At 46.9% G+C, this 21,936-nt stretch overlaps 1 protein-coding gene across 3 annotated transcripts in view; it reads left to right on the forward strand.

Moving 5' to 3' along the window:
* The window catches only part of NRP2 (neuropilin 2), a 187,092-nt gene that overhangs the window by 129,465 nt on the left and 35,691 nt on the right, over positions 1-21,936 (forward strand). For all 3 annotated transcript variants that reach the window (XM_078680291.1, XM_078680292.1, XM_078680294.1), the window contains exons 11-12: positions 12,261-12,374; positions 19,591-19,731. In XM_078680291.1, the coding sequence (XP_078536417.1) occupies positions 12,261-12,374; positions 19,591-19,731 (255 nt within the window). The remainder of the gene's footprint in view (positions 1-12,260; positions 12,375-19,590; positions 19,732-21,936) is intronic.

The raw sequence follows: 21,936 nt of genomic DNA on the forward strand, positions 1-21,936 counted from the left end.
ACCCCTCCTTACGAGGATCTTTTGGGTAAGGTCTCCTTCACAAGAGAAACAGTCAGAGTGGGAACCTCTGCATGAAGAACAGATGGAGGAGGGACAGTTTGAGAAGGTCCCCGGCTTAGGAGGGACAGTTGGAGATGGACACCTTCAATGGTAGAGTTAGAGCTAAGCGCCTCGTTAGTGATACATTTGGAGGTGGGCACTTCTCAGGATGAACAGCTGTCCAGGTACACCGTAAGTCATCTAGTAAAAGGAACTTATGATGTGTACATTTTGAAGTGAGCACCTGCTTTACCGCCACAGATGGGGAGGGACCTTAATAAGGACAGTGGTAAGATTGTACCTGGTGTTTTGATTAATTATCTCCGAACGTGCTTGTGTGCGGCTCTCCTCAGCCTGGACGCTTTGAAGCCTCAACAACCGCTGCCAGGGTGCTTTGGTGAAAGCTGTTACAGTGCAGCTGTGCGTTGTTAAAAGTCTCTGAACGGAGGCAGGTGCTGAGCGAAGAATCAAGGGTTTAATGTTACCTTCAGCGTTGGAAACTCATTAAAAAATAAAAGATGAAAGAAGAATAAAGAAAAATCCGTGCAGTAAAAATTTTGAAGCGCCATCAGTCCCATAAATATATCTGTGCACTTCCATTTTGAAATGCAGCACCGAATGGATCCTCTATAGAGAGAATGTTGGGGTTTTAATTCATTTGAGAGCTGCATTTTATGTCACAGCTGCAATTCTATGTAAAAGAAAACCCCTCAATTTCGTGAAGTTGTGGTGGATTCGAAATGTATGTTGTTTGCTGCATTGTTTAAATTGTTCTAATTTAAACTTCAGTTTGTAGAAAATTTCCTGCAAAATAAAACAGGCGAAAATATTGCCCTGCAAAAGAAAAATGCTTAGCTGTAGCAAGAATATTTATCCAACAGTAGCAAATTCTCTAAGGACCAAAATTGTGTGAGAAAAAAAATGTTATTATAGAGTTGAGAAAATTTAGAATTGATAATTAAAATATATGTTTTTAACTTATATAGGAATCAGAGCTACCTTTTACCACGAAGTTAAAATGTTCATGAAAAAAGACGTTAAATAGAAAATTTGCACATTTCCCCCTAGTCCTCTGTAATGTCTGGGGAGAGAGGAGGGGCTGTCTGTCATGCTGTTGAAGGACTGGACTTTTTAACAGTACCAGCGGTGCCAGGGAACAACACCTATAACCTTCATGGGATACCTGTTTCGGTGCACAAACTACAGAGACACGGGACACTTCCTTCGGCGTCAAAGATTCAAGGTTTATTTACTGCAGGGAACACAGAAGTCACAACAAGTACAACACGTGCAACTTGGGGAGACTGCTTCAAATTGGTTCTGTGGAGCGCTCCTTTTATACAGAATTTACTCATAGGACAACATGGTACACAAAAGTTTACAACCTGGTTCCCATAATTATCCCTCAGAGGGGTCGCTTTGGTCACTTTGGTACACATAAGGTCCGGAACATAAGTGCGGAAACATTTGGCGGTTCCCAACTGTAAAAACCCATCTTCCCAACATTAGTGAATTCCAATCGGCAGTAAAACAGATTGAAATAGGGACAAAGACAGGTGCAGAGGAAGATGGAGACAGTGGGGAGATCGAAAAGGGTGTAAAGGGGAGGTATCGGGAAACACGAGATACAGGCATCAAAGGGACGTGCCTAATGAGATGCACGGCTGAGACAATAAACCGGCACGGCAGAAACGCCTCAAGCGGGGCCATCTGCCTTACAGTATCATCCCCCTCATCGTAAAAGATATTTACAAAGAACATGTGTCTTTCACAAATATCTTGAAAGTCCCAGGGTAACGAAGCGGACAGTGTCCGTTCGCTGGCTACTTGAGGGCAAGAGACAAAATGGATGCCGTATCTAAGATGGACCCGTGGGTACAGATGAAAAACCCATATATCAAACGAACGGTTTAAGTTAGCACAGCGAAACTGCGCATACTTACTAAACTCGTCATTTGCGGTTCTTAGATACCAGACTCGACCATATTCGTGCGAGTCGAAAACATCACTTACAATTGTCACGGAACCTCAGACGCTCCTTTTGCCCTCATGTAGGCAAGCACTAGTCGGAATCATATTCGATATTCATCAGACCCTCGAGATGTTGCTGTAGCATAGCTCTGTCCAACCGAGACCCTTTGGTAAGGCAGGACCGCACTGCACGCAAAGGCAACACGTGAACAGGAACGCTACAACGACTCCAATGATCATCAGAATCTTCCAACCCCAAGTCGACATCAGGCCCCAAAACCATCCAAGTAGCGTCCAATCCCCTACATCCACGTGTATGGATTCGGAGATTTTATGCAACTTCGAGATGGCTTGATAGACAGTCGGAGCGTTATCAGGAATGAAAATACAGCAGCTCGAATGGATCACCTTACATACCCCACCTCGATCTGCTAAGATCACGTCTAAAACCATACGGTTTTGTAACGTCATAAGTCTATCCGCCTGAAGTTCTGTGGTGATATTACCAAGGGCACTGGCAGTAATATTAGCTGTCGATTCTACCACTCGAGTCAACTGTCTCAGGTTCCTACTATTAACCATAGGTCCCCAAAATGGGAGGAAACCCTTGAAAAAGTCTCCTGCCTCTTGACCGGCAGTATCCTCTTTGCTAATTACGCCTCTCACAACTCTAGTTTTGTGATAATCTGCGTCTACAGTAAACGTCGGAGGCAACAAGTTTGCGATAAAACATGAGCCCATGAAGTCAGAGGGCAACCATGCATACGCACGATCATGACAAATAAAGTATGTACCCTTGGCAGCCAAAAACACAGGGGACGAGACCATTGGCAAAATATAATTTTCAGTGCAAGCACTCTCTCCAAGTCGGGCTTTTGATCTACGGCCGCGACCTATTAAACAAAAATTGCCAATGTGGGGTACGACCCATATCGGAGGCGAGCTTTTAAGCTGTTTTTCACCAGTGAACACACTATATTCGCCTCTACTTAGGACCCTATAGGCTTGTACCTCTTCTTCAGGGATAAGCGAGGGATCATAGATATCACTATCTAAATCCTCTATTGCTATAGACAAAGATTTTTGGTACGAGGTAGGACCAGAGTAGGGGGAACGTGGTTCTCGAATGGGGTGGAAACCCAGTGCGCTTCGAAACATTGCTTGAAATGCTCGAGCAGACCTTTGGGAGCTATACGGTAACACCAGATATGGAATTCCCTTATCCGTAGTATGTGGCATCAACCCACACACCCAACAATTAGTAGTGTTAACCACTAACTGATGCTGATGAAGGAGCTGAATAAAGGAATTGTTGCGGAATTCTGCACGTCTAGCCTGCTCGTGTTCAGGTAAAATGTGAAAAGAATGAGGAGAAACAGTGGAGGTGAGTTTAAGGTCAGGGGTAGGAGTAGGTATGGTAGAAGGCAAGAAGTAAGACATCGTGTAATATACTCCACCCGCCAATAACGCAGAAACAGTCACAAACAGTACGAACATTTGGAACACAAAACATTTGGTACGACTGAGTTGCTGCAGCTTGAATCTTTGTGCTTGAGCTCTTTCCAAGTCCATCAGCTTCGAAAATGCCATTCCCTATGACCGTCCGCAACGTTTCTTGACGCACTTCGTTCTGTGTAGCAATAGTCAATTCCTAGGAGTTCCCAGGAACCGACGGTCTTTAACCTAGCGTCAAGACCTACTAACCAGAAGGAAGTACGCGCGCGGCCCTACGGCCTTTATTTCACAAATATATATATATATGCGAAATCAATGTCTCTCAGCTGTGGAACCAAAAAGTGTAAGGAACGAAGCTCAATGAATATGTACAAAATAATTACAATAGTATGAGTGTTCAAACTGATCATGGAGAACGGGATAATGCACTTGTCAAGGGACAGAACGGGGTTTTTTATTAGTCTTTAGTGCTGGATCGCAAAAAATATCGGGTTTTCCCAGGACGTGTCTGTTCGTTAAACAAAAGATCCGTCGAAGGGACAACGCCCTGTTGATCAGCTGAATGTTCTGGTCTTGAGTCTTCTGATGAGAAGTGTTCAACAATGCCTTTTTGCTGCACTGAGGATTCTCCGACAGGTTGTGCGTCGCTGAAAGGTACAAACGCCGGCAATTCTTCGGTTTCAGTTGATGCAATGCCTTTCCTCACCCACGAGTCTGCTGGCAACGGGATGGGGACTTTCTTGGTATGGGTGGCATGCACCCAATTCTTCCGCCCCTCGAGACGAACTGCAGTTCTCGTGGCAAGGAGGACCTGATAGGGTCCAGTGAACCTGGGATCCAAATTGTTCTTGCGCGAAAAGTTTTGCGTTACCACCCAATCTCCGGGCTGGAGCTGGTGGCCTGGACCCTCCGTCTGTGTCGGCAATGCTTCGTGAACCTGTTGGTGAATTAACCTCAGTTTAGCAGTCAAGTCATGAAGATAATCGATCAACATTGGATACTCAAGATCACAAAAGGCACCCGGTCTAGGGACCCCCCAAACATTGGCAGGACGACCGAACACTATTTCATAGGGACTGAGCCCTACTCGGGAGTGTACAGTTGCCCTTGTAGACAGCAATGCTAAGGGTAAAGCGTCAGGCCATGAAAGACCTGTCGTAGCCTGAATCTTTGCTAGTTTTAGTTTAAGGGTGCCATTGTACCCTTCAACCAAACCAGCTGACTGAGGATGATTGGCACTATGGAATTTCTGATTAATTCCAAGGCCCTTGCACACACTCTTCATCACACTCCCCACAAACTCACTTCCGTTGTCTGACCACACAATTCTAGGCATTCCATACCGAGGAAAGTATTCCTTCAGTAGGATTTTCGCAGTGGACAAAGCAGTATTGTCTTTGAGAGGATAGGCCTCAATCCATCGGGAGAATGCGCAAACAACAACTAAAACGTATTTCAAGTTATTGCATCGCTCCATATGGATGAAGTCCAATTGGATCACCTCAAAGGGACATGAAGGGGGAGCAAAACTACCAGGAGGAGTTGGGGTTCCCTTACCAGGATTGTACAACATACATACCATACAATTCTTAACCAAGCGTTCAGCACATTTCGTAATACCATCATTCTTCCACACAGGAAACAGCAATTTACAGATACCTTTCGCGCTAATATGTGCTAACCCATGTGCCATAGTCACAACAGCCAGCACATACGCATCAGGCAACATCCATCTTTTCTGTTCCGATAAGTCAATCCAACAACCATTCGCATCCAACTTTCCCGTACTTTCTTTCCACTTCGTCTTTTCAGTCTCGGTGGCCTCATTCTGAATTGCTTTCACACTCTCGATAGTGTTTTCACACATACTTGATTCTGCAGGCCACCTAACCGAACTCGTCACATACATTCGAGTGCTAAGGTTCCAGGCAGTCTCCTTAGCAGTCTCATCCGCAAACGCATTACCACGACCAACATCATCCGTCACCTTACGATGCGCACTACATTTAACAATCGCCACTTGCTTAGGCAACGTAAGTGCATCCAAAAGATCATTTACAAGCTGGCCATGTTGAATCTTCGTACCATGTGACGTAAGGAATCCTCTCTCTCTCCACAGTCGTCCAAAACTATGTGCCACACCAAACGCATACTGGCTATCTGTAAACACATTCACCCGTTTATCTTTAGACAACACACACGCTCTTGTCAAAGCAATTAACTCAGCAGCCTGAGCCGAATTCTGACTTAACCTTGCATTTTCCACAATCGTTCTCAATGTAACTACAGCATACGCAGTTGTCACATCACCATTCGGTAACTTGAAACAGGAACCATCCACATATAAAGTACCATCGGGATCTGTCAATGGAGTATCTTTTAGGTCAATACGACCCTTAGTTTCCTCTTCAGTTTTGAGATAGCAGTCATGTACTGCTTCATCACTTGATTCTGTGTCGATCGGCAGCAATGTTGCTGGATTCAACACATTACATCGTTTTATCCGTATATGACTGGCCAACAACGTCAATTCATAACCAGACAATCTTGCACTTGTCAGATGTTGAGTTTTCGTTCGATTCAATAGAGTGTCGACTGCATGCGGAACCATTACCGTGAGCATATTATCCATGACTAAACCTGCGGACTGTCGAATGGACGCCGCAGCTGCCGCTGTTGCCCTTAAGCAACTTGGCAAGGCTCTTGCTACTGGGTCTAAAGTCGAAGAAAAATAGGCACATGGGCGTTGCTTACCACCAAAAGGTTGTGTCAAAACACTCAACGCGCAACCATCCCTCTCGTGAACGTATAGTGTAAACGGCTTACTGTAGTCAGGAGTGCCCAACACAGGAGCCGAACACAACGCATCACGCAATTCAGAAAAACTTTTCTGACATTCTTCAGACCAAGGTACTGGGGATGAAACGTCTTTGCATGTAAGGGCTATCAATGGTTTCGCCAACAATGAAAAATTTGGAATCCATTGTCTGCAGTAGGACGTAATACCTAAAAAGGCGCGAACATCTCTTTGGGTTTTTGGCACAGTCATTCGGGAAATCGCTGCAATTCTCTCTGGGGTCAACCTTCTCCCTTCTTTTGACAATAAGTGACCTAGATAGGTAACTTCTTGACAACAATACTGTAGCTTTGAAGGCGATACCTTGTGGTGTAAGTCATGTAGATAGTGCAATAATGATACTGTAGCCGTTTTGCAAATAGCTTCTGTATCAGCTGCCACTAAAAGATCGTCAACGTATTGAATCAAAGCTGCACCTTTAGGTAATACAAAGGCATCAAGCTGACCTTTAAGTGCTTGGCTGTAGATTGACGGACTCTCACAGTAGCCCTGTGGAGCGCGTTTTAGCCTAAAACTGCGACCTCCTAATGAGAATCCGAATAGGTCTCTGCTTTCCTCTGCAATCGGGATGCTAAAGAAAGCATTCTTTAGATCGATCACTGTGAACCAGGAGGCAGTTGCCGGAATCATTGTTAATAAAGCCGTAATGTCAGGGACCACGGGAAATTGTGGAACCACTATTTTATTTACCTCTCTCAAATCTATAACAAAGCGATACACAGGAGGTTTGGTTGGGTCAGTTCGTTTCAGAATTGGCAATACAGGGCTATTACACACATTTCCACGAGTTTCTTCAACAACACCCTTTCCAATGAGATCATAAACAATTGCTAACAGCGCTCGTTCGCCCTCAAGAGAAATACGATATTGAGGTAAACGCGGTAATCGCGCATTTGGTTTCAATTGAATCACATAGGGTGGAATGTCTAACAGGCCCACGTCATTGGGACCTGTGGCCCATAAGGACGCAGGGAGGGAACTCAATTCCGGTGGGAATTTATCAACCGATAAATACATGGGAGAGATCACTCTCCGTCCTAATGTAAGCTCCACTCCTTCGGGGGAACAATACAATGTTGCATATAATCGTTTCAACAAATCCAGGCCCAAAAGATTTTCACCACAACCTGTAGATAGAATCAGTGGAGCGGTTAGCTCACGGGGTCCAATCATAAGAGGCAAAGGACTAGAGACTGGGTTACTAACAGGGGCGCCAGAGAATCCAACGGAAACGTTCGTTAAGCCAGACAAAGGTGCGCCAGGGAGTTTTGAATGCATGATGGAACTTTTCGTCGCACCAGTGTCTAACAGAAAAGGCTCAACTACACCTGATGTAGCCACTGCAACGTAAGGCCCACTCTGATCGACCGGAACTGACACTACTCCCTCTCTTTGTCGTTGGCTGTCCTAGTAATGGTCATTTACAACAGTTTCATGCTCTATGTAATAATCATCCACATTATACTGTGCAGATCGGACTGACCCCGCATTTCGCTGGTCAAAATAATTATTTGCATCCGATTGATTTTGATGACGATCAATCTGATTGTGGAATGAACCACGACCTCTACCACGTGGTGCCTGTTGAGGACCACCACCACGGTTTCCACGTGTCGACACACCATTCAGACGGTCCCGTAAGGCAAGACAATCATATTTTAGGTGTCCCTCTTTCCTACAATATGCGCACTGATTATACCCAAGTGAAGATCTGGAATCAAAGTTGTCAGAGCGCGGCTGTGTCCTATCGAGCTGTGCTCGTGGTCGATACTGCTGTTGCGAATCATTTTGGTTTGATCGTGGAGGGTATGCTTGCTGCAACAAAACCTTCGTTTTGAGTTCTTTCGTTTTCTTTTCTACACAATCACTTTCTTCCTTTTCCCTATTCTCATAATACTGAGCCGTTGCTAGTATTTGCGCAGGGGTTGAAACTGCCCACGCACTCTCTGAATTCTTTAATTTGTTGCTGAGTTCAGGCAACAAATTCGACACGAATTTGTCAACGAATAATCGCTGGCCTCCCTCAGCGCCCATGTCCTGGCCGCTGTGGTCGACAAACGCTTCCTCAAACCTTGTAAAGAAATCTGAGACACTCTCGTCTTTCTTTTGCTTACAAGCTGATAATTTATCCCAGTTCACCTTCATCACTGGCATGAGAGTTTTCATGAGCGTAATGATTTTCTGAGGCAAATCCAAAATCAGCTGTTCAGGCTTGGCCCCACCGACTTGTAATGCATCAGCTGCTAGCAGTGCAGCCCAATCACCCCCTAATTCAACTGCGTGATTGGCTTGACGAATTTTAGCCCAAACTGGTTGCGGTACCACATTGCCAAACAACATGTCGATGTCGGCAATATTCATAATAGTAGCTTCCACCAGTTGTGATAACTCCTTATAATAACCAGCCGGATTTTTACGCGGATCGGGTAAGGATTGCTTCACTTGCAAAACTTCTGATCGTTTCCATGGAAGATGTATCCACACTCTTCGAAAATGCGGTAGCACCACAGGGTTTGCATTAGGATCACCAGGCACCCACAGTGGCGGAACCTCTCTCATGGGATACTGACCAGGAACCGCTTTCCAGTTCTCAGTGGTATCATCTGATGACACCCGAGAATGTGCTGTGGGTCTGAATGCTAATAAGCGTTCCACGGCACGTCGTACATCGTCTCCTATAATCATACCGTTCGAAAAGTGACTCTGAAGTTCAATTATGTCGGACGGTTCATTATCTATTTCATCATTGTACCACTCTTCTCTCAAAAAGTTACACATCTCCTCAAATACGAATCTCTGCGCAGGCTCATTAAACTGAGAAAACGTATCAAAGACTACACGTGGAGTGTAATTAGCAGGATGTCTTATCCACCTATGTGCCATTGTTACTAACGTCTCTTTCTCCCTACCACTAGGGATCTGACTCCGTCTCTGAGGAGTTTCAGATGAATCAGACGAAAATAACGGACCAGAAAGAGGTGAATAAAGAGTAGCAACAGAGTTAGGAACACGCTTACGAACAGAAGGAGAAAGAAAAACAGGGGCAACAACACTGGAGGTGAAGGAAGGCATAGTAGAAACGGACAAGGTAGTTGGAGTAGCAGAAACAACAGTCTGCGAAGGTACAGGTACAGGAGCAGTAGGAACAAGAACAGGTGGTGAAACAAACGTAGGGTTAACAGCGGGCTGGCCCGCAGCCGCTGGAGCAACAAGAGGTACAACAGGAGGTACAACAGGAGCAACTACAGGAGCAGTAGCACCCTGTACATAAGGAGGTGGTGATTTCATCAAATATGACAGCAAGCAATCCTCCTTCAAATCTTCTTCTTTCTTTTCTAGATTATTCGGTAAAACTGGGTAACATTTATCTATTTTCATGTGATGCAATCTAGTAGCGATTTCCATGTCTTTTTCTTCTTTGTCTTGTCTACATTCTTTTATAGCTTGCATTACAGGAACGAACTCTTGCTTTTGATCCTTTTTAAGTTGTTTGATTTCTTTCTGCTTGGCCTCTTTACGCCATATCCGAAAGGAATCAAACATAGCTGGCCTAGCTTTCTTTAAAAATAATTTAGCCTCAAGATTATCTAAAATCGAAAGTTCAAAAGTTCCATGTGGTGGCCATCTAAGGTCACCGTCTTTCTTTGTATAGCGGATCCAGTAATCATTATATATTATAGGACCCACCCCATGTCGACTATAAAGATCATGTATCGGAGTTCCAACTGGAGGTATCGGACACGAGTCCTCCAACCGGGAATCCATTGCGCAACATTTGAAAATACGAAACAAATCACTATGGCTAGGCATCGTGCACACTAACCTAGTATCAAACTTCAAGGATTACCGAAGCAATGAAACCTCGTGTAAGTCAAAACCCTCGGTTTTTGGCAATTGCAACTGTCAAATAATACTAAGAACCAATACTAAGAACCACAAATGCAATGGAACCATGCAATACAACAAAGCCGTAAGGCTATCACAAAGCTCGGAGAGCTAACCACAAAGCCTGAGGAGGCTATTACAAAGCTCAGTGAGCTATTACCACAAAGCCTTAAAGGCTAACCACAAAGCTTTCAAAAGCTAGAACAACCACCAAGGACTGGGAGCGACCCACAATTACTTAACTCAGAACTTCAATGGCGTCTCCAGGAAGGCCCGTCTATCGTCTCGCTTGTACATAAGGTCTACGCCGGGCGTCGAAGACAGGTCGACAGTCAGGGCATCGGTCCGTCGCAGCCGTCAGGAGGCGGGAATCTTCGCAGGGAAAAACTTCGGGCCACTTATTTCGACAACAGGATCGATGAAGCGGGGTGCACCTTCCCTCGGAGATTTCACACGAAGTTCCTCACGATCATCAGGCTTTGGACCGGTACCGCTGAAGTCGCCCCACGTTGGGCGCCAACTGAAGGACTGGACTTTTTAACAGTACCAGCGGTGCCAGGGAACAACACCTATAACCTTCATGGGATACCTGTTTCGGCGCACAAACTACAGAGACACGGGACACTTCCTTCGGCGTCAAAGATTCAAGGTTTATTTACTGCAGGGAACACAGAAGTCACAACAAGTACAACACGTGCAACTTGGGGAGACTGCTTCAAATTGGTTCTGTGGAGCGCTCCTTTTATACAGAATTTACTCATAGGACAACATGGTACACAAAAGTTTACAACCTGGTTCCCATAATTATCCCTCAGAGGGGTCGCTTTGGTCACTTTGGTACACATAAGGTCCGGAACATAAGTGCGGAAACATTTGGCGGTTCCCAACTGTAAAAACCCATCTTCCCAACATTAGTGAATTCCAATCGGCAGTAAAACAGATTGAAATAGGGACAAAGACAGGTGCAGAGGAAGATGGAGACAGTGGGGAGATCGAAAAGGGTGTAAAGGGGAGGTATCGGGAAACACGAGATACAGGCATCAAAGGGACGTGCCTAATGAGATGCACGGCTGAGACAATAAACCGGCACGGCAGAAACGCCTCAAGCGGGGCCATCTGCCTTACAGTATCATCCCCCTCATCGTAAAAGATATTTACAAAGAACATGTGTCTTTCACAAATATCTTGAAAGTCCCAGGGTAACGAAGCGGACAGTGTCCGTTCGCTGGCTACTTGAGGGCAAGAGACAAAATGGATGCCGTATCTAAGATGGACCCGTGGGTACAGATGAAAAACCCATATATCAAACGAACGGTTTAAGTTAGCACAGCGAAACTGCGCATACTTACTAAACTCGTCATTTGCGGTTCTTAGATACCAGACTCGACCATATTCGTGCGAGTCGAAAACATCACTTACAATTGTCACGGAACCTCACTGTTCTGGAGCATACATGTTGTGATGCAAGTTCAAAGATGGCAGTCAGGTGCTGCTCATGTGCTGCCTGTATCATGTGCCTGAGTTGAATTGCTTTTGAAAGTTTCATTTGGTTATTTTTTCCTAAGAGCTGTTCCTTGCGACCGAACCACAGTTAATAAAGTGCCTGTGAAGGTCTCAAGACTGGGGCAGACAACCCTCAACCTGCCTGCTGAACCAGGGCTGCTAAAAGTGATGCTCTTGAAAAGTGTCATCAGGCGCTTTGACATTCTTGGTAGACTTAAATGTAAGCGTATCTGTGTCTCCGTCTTCATTGCCCCCTCTCAGCTCCCTCTGTGGTTGTAGGGATATCCCGATTGACCAAAAGTCAACACGTAGCGATGTCCTAGACCTGGCAGATAATCAAATAGAGATCCTCCTTACAAGTTTTATTTTGGCATTAATAGTTCAGCATATTGTATCTTTTTAATTGGTAAAACCAGGCAGAGTTTTGGCATGTGACTTTATTTTAGGAGGATCCATGTACTCAGTCATGGGCTTTCTCTTCTACCAGCCCAGCCTTTTCGGCAATTAGTGCATTACCTCCTTCTTCAGTGTTTCTTTTTTCTTTTCTTAGATGTAAAACCCACTTCGGAGACCTTGAAGCCCACCTTGATGTTCGAAGAGACCACTACTCAATATCCGACCGAAGAATACACGACGGAGTGTGGCGATAGCTGCGGGGACGAAGGTACTTTTTATTCAGGAGTTGTGTTTAATCCACTTTGTTTGTGTGTTGCAGGTTTGTGTAGGTCTCTTGGTTTCCCTACTGTTGTGACAGCATCTGTCGCTCTATTATCATGAAGGTTTAGAGACTCTGTCCTCCTGTGCGGCAATCAAAACGAACCCAAAGGGCTTCCTTTAATCATGAGATAAATCCTTTAATTAGGCTAGTGTCAATTACGTGTGTGTGCTTGTGGTAACATCTGAAACAAAATCAAGTAAAATGGTCCAAGCTGAAGTATGCAGCCCAAAATCTAATCTAATGTGTTTATATAGCACCCAACAACTATCCTGGTCTAAAGACGCTTGCGGTTGGGTAGGTGCACGTCACATCAATCATCTCTGAATAGCAGAGTTTTTTAATCTCTTTGTGAAACTGCTCAAACATGTGATCTGTCTGGGACATTGTGGTAGTTAATCCCAAAATCTGGCTCCTGCCACTGAGAGTGCTTTGCCGCGCCTAGTGGTTGTCTTCAAGACTTTGGCAAGGAATCGTACAGTTCGACATGGCTTATACCACTGAATCTTCTTTTGCCAGTAGGTCGGGCATATACCGATGATAAGGCCCAGACTGGCCGTTGCGGCCACCGGGCAATCCCCCGGTGCGCCGCAAGGGAGGGGGCCGGTTTTGGGCCCCTGGGGGGCCGTTTTTGTTACAGGGCCGTTTTTGCAGCGTTGCTACAAAAACGGCCCTGTAACAAAATCGGCCGAAACCCGGCCCTGGCAACAAGCGCGGTTGCACCCCCAACCCCTGTGGGTGGGTGGGGTGGCCGTCCGAGCACTTTGCTAGGGCCGGTTTTGGTTCTCAGTCCGGCCCTGCCGATGATGATTTATGCACCACCACTAGGTACTTAAGCTCCACCTTTTCAGTGATCGGAAGACCTTAATATGTGCCTTATCACTACCCTTCCTGATACATTAGGGGCAGTGCTTGAAATGGAAAAATAGAAGTGCAGGTATCCTGTATCAGAGTACCTGCTTTTTTCTGAGAAGTGCAGGTACTCTCCAATTAAAAGTATTATGTCACTCTTGAGAAGTGCAGGTACTTTCTCTCTCCAAATAAAAAAGTGCTGGTACTCAGTACCGGACAGTACCAGCCCATTTAAGGCACTGATCAGTAAGTGACTTAAACGTTTGGGGGCCCCTCCATTAGTCGTCTGTCAACTCAGTATCCCATGCGGGTTGTAATGACCAGAGGTGCAACTAGAGCCAAATTTCGGTGGGGGGTGGGGGAGGGCTAAGAAAAAATATCCGGGTGGGTGGGGGGCTGAATCTTTAAGCAATAGGCAGAGTGGAGTTGCAGGGGCTCTTAGAAGGGGTGAAACAACAGCAAGGCTTCATTAACATGCAAATGGTCTTTTAAAGGCCTGTGTGAAGTGCTCGGGTGCGGCTGTGTGTGTGCCCGGGAAGCTGTATCATCCCGGGCTGCCACACACGAAGGGGGGGGAGTGGGACCGAAGCCCTTTGAGTCCAATGGGTGTTGCGCGCCTGCTAACGACCATTCACTTTTCATTTGCGTCAAGTTAGGGGCTTCGCTCAGTACTTGTGGAATTCACAACTCTTTTCATTGGTTGAGTTAATCTTTGATGGCGAGCCTTTGGTCAAAGTCGACTTCCATAATTCGACTGCCTGCCAATGCTCAGTAGACATGTATTTTTAGACCCGAACATACCTCCTCCCTTACCTTAGCATCCCCCGCTCTCCCACCTCCTATTCTCAGCCCTCACTACCCTCCGGTCTCCCCCACTGTCCTCAGCCTTCACTCACTCTTCTACTCACCGGCACCGTCTCCCACTGAAGTCACTACCTATGATTCCCACCCACCGCCTGTCTCACCTACATCACCCACACCCCTCGCCCACAAACACGGTCACACCGTGAATACCATCCCACTCAGTAGCACCGCGGAACCCCTCAACAACGCTAGTATACCCCCCCCCGATACCCTGCCTGCTCCCCAGCACACTACTCAACCACTCACCAACGGCTCTCTCCACCAACGCCTTCCCCAATGACCCTCCTGACCTGACTTTATCCACCCTCCAACAAGTCAAAGAGGAAATCTTACAAATCAAAAAAGACATCCACGCAATCAAAGACCTTCTCTCCTCACAGCCCAGTCTACCTCCCACCATCCCACTACCCTACAAACGACGCACCCTCCCTACATACCCTCGCCCTCGACGACACCATCAATGGTCCACTATCCCCGTTCGCAATAATTCCCGCCGCCCCCGTCGTGTTCTCAACCCCTTGTCGGACCGCGACCTATGCTCTCTCCTGCGCTCTTATGGCCCAGGTCCAGTAAAAGACTTTTCCAACTCACACATCCCCATACCCACAATTCTTACAAACCCTCTAAGGCTCCCAACACTCAACAACAGAGGCTCTGTCCCTAACAACCTCAGATAAGTTCCCCTCACACTAGAAAGCTCGTCCACCCTTCTCTCTCCCAAACTCAAATGCATCCTATTAAACTGCAGATCGGCCCAGAGACATTCCTCCGACATCGCGGATCTCGTCTCAGTAAGGGATCTGGACTTAGCCATTCTAACAGAAACGTGGCTCACTGAAGCCTCTACCCCGATTATGGACATACTAGTCCCCCCCAACTATCACATCATTAGGCTGGACAGGTCTCCTGGCAAGATGGGCGGGGGAATTGCATGCATTTTTAGGAGCAACCTCTCCGTTACTCAAGTCACCTCCCCCACCCTTTCCTCCTGTGAACTACTCTGCCTCGACATCACCAGTGAGGGCAAACAAGTCTGTGCCTTACATCTCATCTATCACCCGCCTGGTGACAATCTCATATTCACCCAACAATTCATGGACCTGATCACCTCCAATGCCGGTCGGCAGACCACTCAAGTCTACCTGGGTGACTTCAATCTCCACTGGAACGATCAGAAAGACACCGTGATGAATAGTCTAAAAACTCTCCTCAATGCGCTTGACCTCACCCAACTATGCGATAAACCAACACACGACAAAGGCGCGATACTCGATCTCATCATTGCCAAAGAGAACGCTATTCAACTGGAGGCGATTCTACCCTGCGATTGGTCAGATCACCACATTATCACCTTCTTTATCAACGAAAAAGTTAAACCTAACCCTACTCAACCAATCAAAACCAAAACATGGAAAAGGGATTTGAAGAATCTCAACCCCTCTACCCTACCTCCCCACATCGGCAACCTCCTCCTTCCCCCTTCAGGGGCCTCAGATGTTCAATCACTGACTGACCACTACCTTGACTCTATGAATACAATAGTCAATGAAGTCGCCCCTCTGCAACTGAAGAGAGTCTCCACCAAAATGTCTAACCCCTGGTATGATGACAGTCTCAATGACGAAAGGCGTAATATGCGAATGGCAGAGCGCACCTGGAGATCGGATCCCTCAGCACTGCATCTCAGAAAGCTTAAGAACAAGAGAAATGCCTACTTTAGGAAAATAAAGCGCACAAAGTCGGATTTCTTCAGCCGCCAGTTGGACCAAGCGAAGAACAGGCCAAGAAAGCTGTTCGAGCTTATCAAGACCCAAACAAAGGCACAACCCACTCAATCAAACAGCACAACAAATGACACCCCACACTGTGAAGCCTTCTCTGCTTTCTTTAAACTAAAGACTGACAACATAAGAAATGACCTCATCTTGGATGTAAGCCGATACCCCAACCACACCAGAATGGCAGACACTCAACCTAAAAACAAGGCCTCCTGGCAGCACTTCGATACCTACTCGGAGGAAGCAATTCACAAACTGCTCTACACCTTGAAGCCCTCTAATCACCTCACAGACCCTCTACCTGCTAATGCTGTAAAAGACTTTATCCCCTTGCTCCTCCCTCTCTGGACCAAGATCATCAACAGCTCTTTGCAACAAGGCCACATTCCAGACTCCCTTAAGGTGGGGCAAGTCACGCCTATACTCAAGAAACCTACAGCTGATCCGGCTGACCTAAACAACTATCGGCCCATCACCAATATCCCCACCCTGGCCAAACTGCTGGAGAAATGTGTCCAACTCCAACTAACAAAACACATTGATCAATTTGACCTCCTCAACCCTCATCAATCAGGCTTCAGAGCGAAACATAGCACGGAAACAGCAATGACACACATAATTGATGATGCCCTCCAAATTCTGGACCGCAATGAGTCCTGCCTCCTCATCCTTCTTGACCTCTCGTCAGCATTTGACACGGTCAAACATGAGAACTTGCTGGAGCTGCTAAGTACTAGAATGGGGCTATCGGGAACTGTTCTCAAGTGGTTTTCGTCCTTCCTTCACAATCGGTCTCAGAGGTTCAAGATCGACAATGTGCTATCTACACCTGTGCCTGCAGATCTAGGTGTGCCACAAGGATCCACCCTCTCCCCTACACTGTTCAACCTCGTTATGGAACCGCTCGCCACCTTGCTTCAAGCATCCAATGTTCAATTCCATATGTACGCTGATGACACACAACTCTATCTAAAGTTACAATCCCCGGAAGATATCAAACATCTGAACTCCACGCTTATCAACACCCAATCCTGGCTGGCCGTTAATCACCTCAAACTAAATGCCCTGAAAACTGAGTTCCTACTCATCTCACCCCCGGCGAAAATCTCCACCACCCAAACCTGGCTCAACAACCTAACAGCACTCAATGTCCAACCTACCATCGTGGACTCGGCGAAATCCCTAGGCATCACACTCGACGCCAGGCTCAACATGCAGCAGCACGTCAGCAAAGCCACAAAAGCAGCTAATTTCCAAATTAACACGCTGAGGAAAATTAAACCCTTCCTCCCGGCCAAAGACTTCCAAACGGCTGTACAGGCTTTAGTCATCCCTCGAATAGACTATGGAATTGCGGCCCTCAGCGGTCTCCCGCTATCCACAACAGCACCCTTAAGAGCCTCCCTGAACGCTGCCGCGAGACTCATTACTGGCTCTAGAAAGCATTCGCACATATCCCCAGACTTAAAGTCTCTAAAATGGCTGCCTTTTGAAGCCAGAATACAGCTAAAAATTGCAGTGATGACACACGCGGCCGTACACCACAAGGCACCCAACTACCTCGCCCAAAAGCTGTCTATATCAGGAGGTTCGAGATCCAATAGGAGTACAAAAAATCTACTCCTGAAACCTCGTAGATTCCGGAAAGTGAAAACTTACAAGCGCTCCTTCTCAGGAATGGCACCCAGGATCTGGAATGCGCTCCCGCCTGAAACAAGGCTGATCTCCTCCACTGCACTCTTCAAGAAAGAGGTGAAAACAATCCTTCTGGCCAAGATCTCCTGATCGTTATAGATGTTGGTTCAGAGACTCTGCATTGCTTCATGTCACTGCTCACCCTACCCCTTGGCACTATACGCTACTTGTTGGGGGCACTACTATGCTACTCTCTTACTACCGACCAAGACCGGTTACACGTTGGTTTACTGATCCTCCTAAACACCTCTGTAGTGGGATCAATGACTTGTGCTGTCCTATATTACTTCCTTACTTGATTGTATATGGATTGGTTTTATGTATGTTTTTATTATCCATGTTATTACCATGTTATTGACTATTATACTGTTCCCATTATCTCTACTGCCCCTACCCTGTCTTTGTGAAGCGCTCTGATATCTGTAAGGATCCTGTTCGCACTATATAAAACTTTGAATAAATAAATAAATAAATAAACCATCACCAGGTCGGTCTCTCTGGCATTCAGTGCTTACCAGCTCATGAATGACTTACAGGTAGGGTGAGCATTTTTTGGCAGGTATTTGATTGCACTATTGTTGGAAGGCTGGATGAAGTGTCATCTGCCCAAGAAAAGCTGACTTTTCATTTTGTCCTGTCTGATCAACAATATACAGCTGACCGTAACCAGCTCCTTAGTCTATCACAGGAAATGATCTAAGGGCTAAAATTAGATGGGCATACACTCATTGATATTGCTTCCTTGGCAGCCTCAGTAAAGAGGCCAGAGATTGAATGGGCCCAGATGCACACATATATTTCCCTCTTCTCTCATTGCAGAGCATGTCCTACTGCTGCTGCTCACAATACCCAAAATAAAAGAGCAAAAAAAAGAACTGCTTCTGGGAAGGGTGCATAAGGAGTGGGCACGTGTGGGATTAAAAAAAGATCAGAAGAAGCCATGTTTGTGGGCAGGGTCTGCGTGGCGATGTTGAAAGCTTCATTTGCCGTTTTTAATTGGGGGTTGAAAGCAATGTGGGAAAGAGCAGAGGAAGTGAGCAGGCAGACACAGAAGCCAAACAGTCTGTGTAGCTGCCTTTAAAAGAGCACTAATTAGTGGCGGAAATGTCAGGGGGTCTCGAGGAGCCCCTGCAGGATGCGGTGACGGGGCTTATCAAAGAGGCATTGAAAGGGCTGGCTCCCCCCAGTAGGCAGCCTGTCTGTCCTTTAGAGACATTTCAAAGACATGCGCGGGCAGACCTGGGCTCAGTGAGGGCTCATGGGACGGTCAGGTTTAATTCCTTCTGCATTAAGATCACCTCCCTGCCCTGTCGCCCGGCACTGTCACCGATCAGCATCTGGGCTGTGTTAACTTATGTAGTGCTAGGTTTCATTAAGTTATTAGCTGAGGATAGCGCCTTCTGGCATTAGAATGGCACCGGGGGACTCCGGATTTTCCATAGCGTCCCAGGCTGCACAGAGTACACAGTTTATCATCGGTGGACGGGCCTATTGAGAAATGGGGAGAGTTGGGGATAAGTGCAAAAAGGCAGGCGGGGCTGGGGCAGGGTCTCTTAGATGTCAGGGAGCTGGAGCTTGGATGCCTTGTGCTTGGGTGGTAGGCACTGGTTTTGGGTTGTGAATTCTGGGCGAGGCTGTGTGTGTGTGTGCGTGGAGGGAATGGTAGGGGGCGGTGTGACTCAGGAGAGTGGGACCTTGTGATTATGTCTATTTTTAATGGCGTGATGTATTTTGTAGAGCGCTTGCAAACCCTGAAGGGTTTTATATTGCCAGATTGAATTCATGGTGGATTAGTTAGCGTGTGTGGTAGTCAATGGGTATATTGTAAATGATAACATTCTCCGGGAACCCACTGGCACGTGGAAAGTACAAACCGGACTGGGTCTGTCAGTCGCTGCAGGCTCTGAAATTTGTTTAAGGAGTTTAGGTTCAGCTGATAAATTCTCTGATGAGCTTCTCCCCTGTTCTCTCATAAGGTTCCCAGTTACCTGCGGGATTCAACTGCAACTTCGACAGCCAGGAGAGCCTGTGCACGTGGTCACATGACCACACGGCGGAAGGAAGGTGGTCCCTCCAGTCTCGGAACCCCTGGATCAGTAACTCTGAATCCGTCCCTGGTAAGTGCAGCTCTGCTCTGTCCACTGCATCACGCGCACACAAGGCTTAGTGGAGCCGGCCAGTAGGGTAGCTCGGTTGTCTGAGCGCCTGCTGCACACATCTCATGTCCACGGAGAGCTTTCATTTACCCTCTTCTTTCTAGCCCCTTTCAATGATTACGTCCCTACGGGCCAACACGTGAAAACATCCAACCTCCAACGAGCCCAACCTTGACAAAAGCAAACACCCCTCTTCTCTGGCCATAGAGTCACTAAGGGCCAGATGTACGAAGCATTTTTGTTTGCAATCGGTAAAATGCTCTTTGACATGTACCAACCCTATTTTCCGAGTTGGTAACCTATTACCGACTCCCAAAATAAGGTTTGTGAGTTGCTATTAGTAAAGTGGGTGTCAAGGGCGTCCCTTCCTAATAGCAAGTGTCCCTTCCTAATAGCGAGTCGCACTGGTATGTAGGAATGTTTTGGGACAAGGAATCTGCTCGTAAAACATTTGCAGTTACAAGCCATTCGCAAATGGACCCTTTCCCCTTTGTGAATGGGGTTCCAACATTGTTTAAAAGCAGGATGGGACCACTGCCTGCTCCTAAAAAACGAAAAGGTAGCTTTTAATTATCATTATTATTTTTTTAATGTTTCCTGTTTTCCTCTAATCGCTTAACCGTGCCGCGAATTTCGCAGCGCTGCTGCGGTTTGAATGGGGCCATGTCCACCAACGGACGTGCGCACGCAGCACTACCGAGGTAATGCACGCCACGGCCTTTGGCTGACGAATGCAGCGAACGGGTTAAGGAAAAACGGCTGCATTACATTAAAAAAAAACATTCCTTCATTTAAAAAGCAATCACTGACATGGTGGTCCCTGTGACATGTAGCCATTCACAATGGGTCACAAACTACGACCTGCCTCATGAATATTGATGAGGCTGGTCCATTTGCGACCTACTGCAAATCTCTAACATTGTCAAACACACTGTTGCAGATTGCAGTTTGAGATTTCCTAATAGCAAATTGCTAAAACTTCGCTATTAGGACATAGCAAATATGCAATTTCGTACATCTGGCCCTTGCTGCTGCTGCTGGGGGGAGGGGTAGCAAAAGAGAAAGTAGCTTGTGTCATGAGGGACACTGCAAAGAGAGATCGGTTGTGTCCCATGCCTTGCTGCACAGGCCCTTTTACAGAAATCATTCCCAGTAACTACCACCACCATCCTTAGAGGTGCCAGGGTTTGCCAGCGGTGAGAGGGATGCGTCCTCTCCTCAAAGTGCATCCAGGTGTGCTAATCCCATTGGCTCTAATGGCCACACCCCTCAGTTCTGCAACATGGTTCCTTTGTTAATTAACAAACTTTGCATAATCCTGCCACTGATCCTCAATCAGTTTACAAAGTTTGTAGATTAACCGGTGGAGTCCAGCAGACCCCATGCTGTGGATGTGAGGCCACTGCATCTCTTCGATCCAGGCACATATTCAGAGTAACTTTTTTTAATTAGCAACAGGCCTCCGCCTATTTATTCCCTCTGAACTCTCCGATTCATGTTTTGCTCCTGGTTAAACCCGGTTTGAATTAAGGACAGCTGGAAGCAAACGACGTATATGGCGTGCAGCCACTCGGCACACCTGAAAGCAAAGCTGGCTCCAGAGCTGGGCCATACACCAGCAGGGCTAGTAAAAGTATCCCTGGGAGAGCCAACTCTGTCCCATTGGCTACATACATCACGTGGGCAGAGGGGGTTTGAGTGGGGGGGTCTGTGTCCTTTATCAAGGACTACGAAAGTCCTTCCACTAACCCTGCCTGAGAGAAAAGCTCCCCAGTCAGAGCGCAGGGTGGAGCCGGGCACACACCGCGAGGCCGGGCGCATTGTCTACTGATGCAAACCCACCTCATGCTCCCCGAAGACCGCGCCCTCGCAGGTGGCGGCGTGCTTTCTACCTGCAGCGCCTAAGTGCCGGAAGATTGTTCCTATCTGGAAGCAGCCACATGGCCCCCGGCAGCGGGAGAAAGCCGTTTCCCGCGGCCCCTTCGGATAATCGCTCCCTGCCTGTCACCGGCGGAGTAATAACGTTTAATTACAGTAATGAGGCTGCTGCAAGAAGGCAGAGGCCTGTTTGTGTAACGCGGACGGCTCGCGCACGTTTCCTCTCCCTTAAGGGCCGATAATTGCCCTTTCCTTCAGGGGACTCCTCATAGAAGCAGTGCACGGAGC

The sequence above is a fragment of the Lissotriton helveticus genome, chromosome 3_1 (genome assembly GCF_964261635.1).
Source record: "Lissotriton helveticus chromosome 3_1, aLisHel1.1, whole genome shotgun sequence".
Taxonomy (NCBI): Eukaryota; Metazoa; Chordata; class Amphibia; order Caudata; family Salamandridae; genus Lissotriton; species Lissotriton helveticus.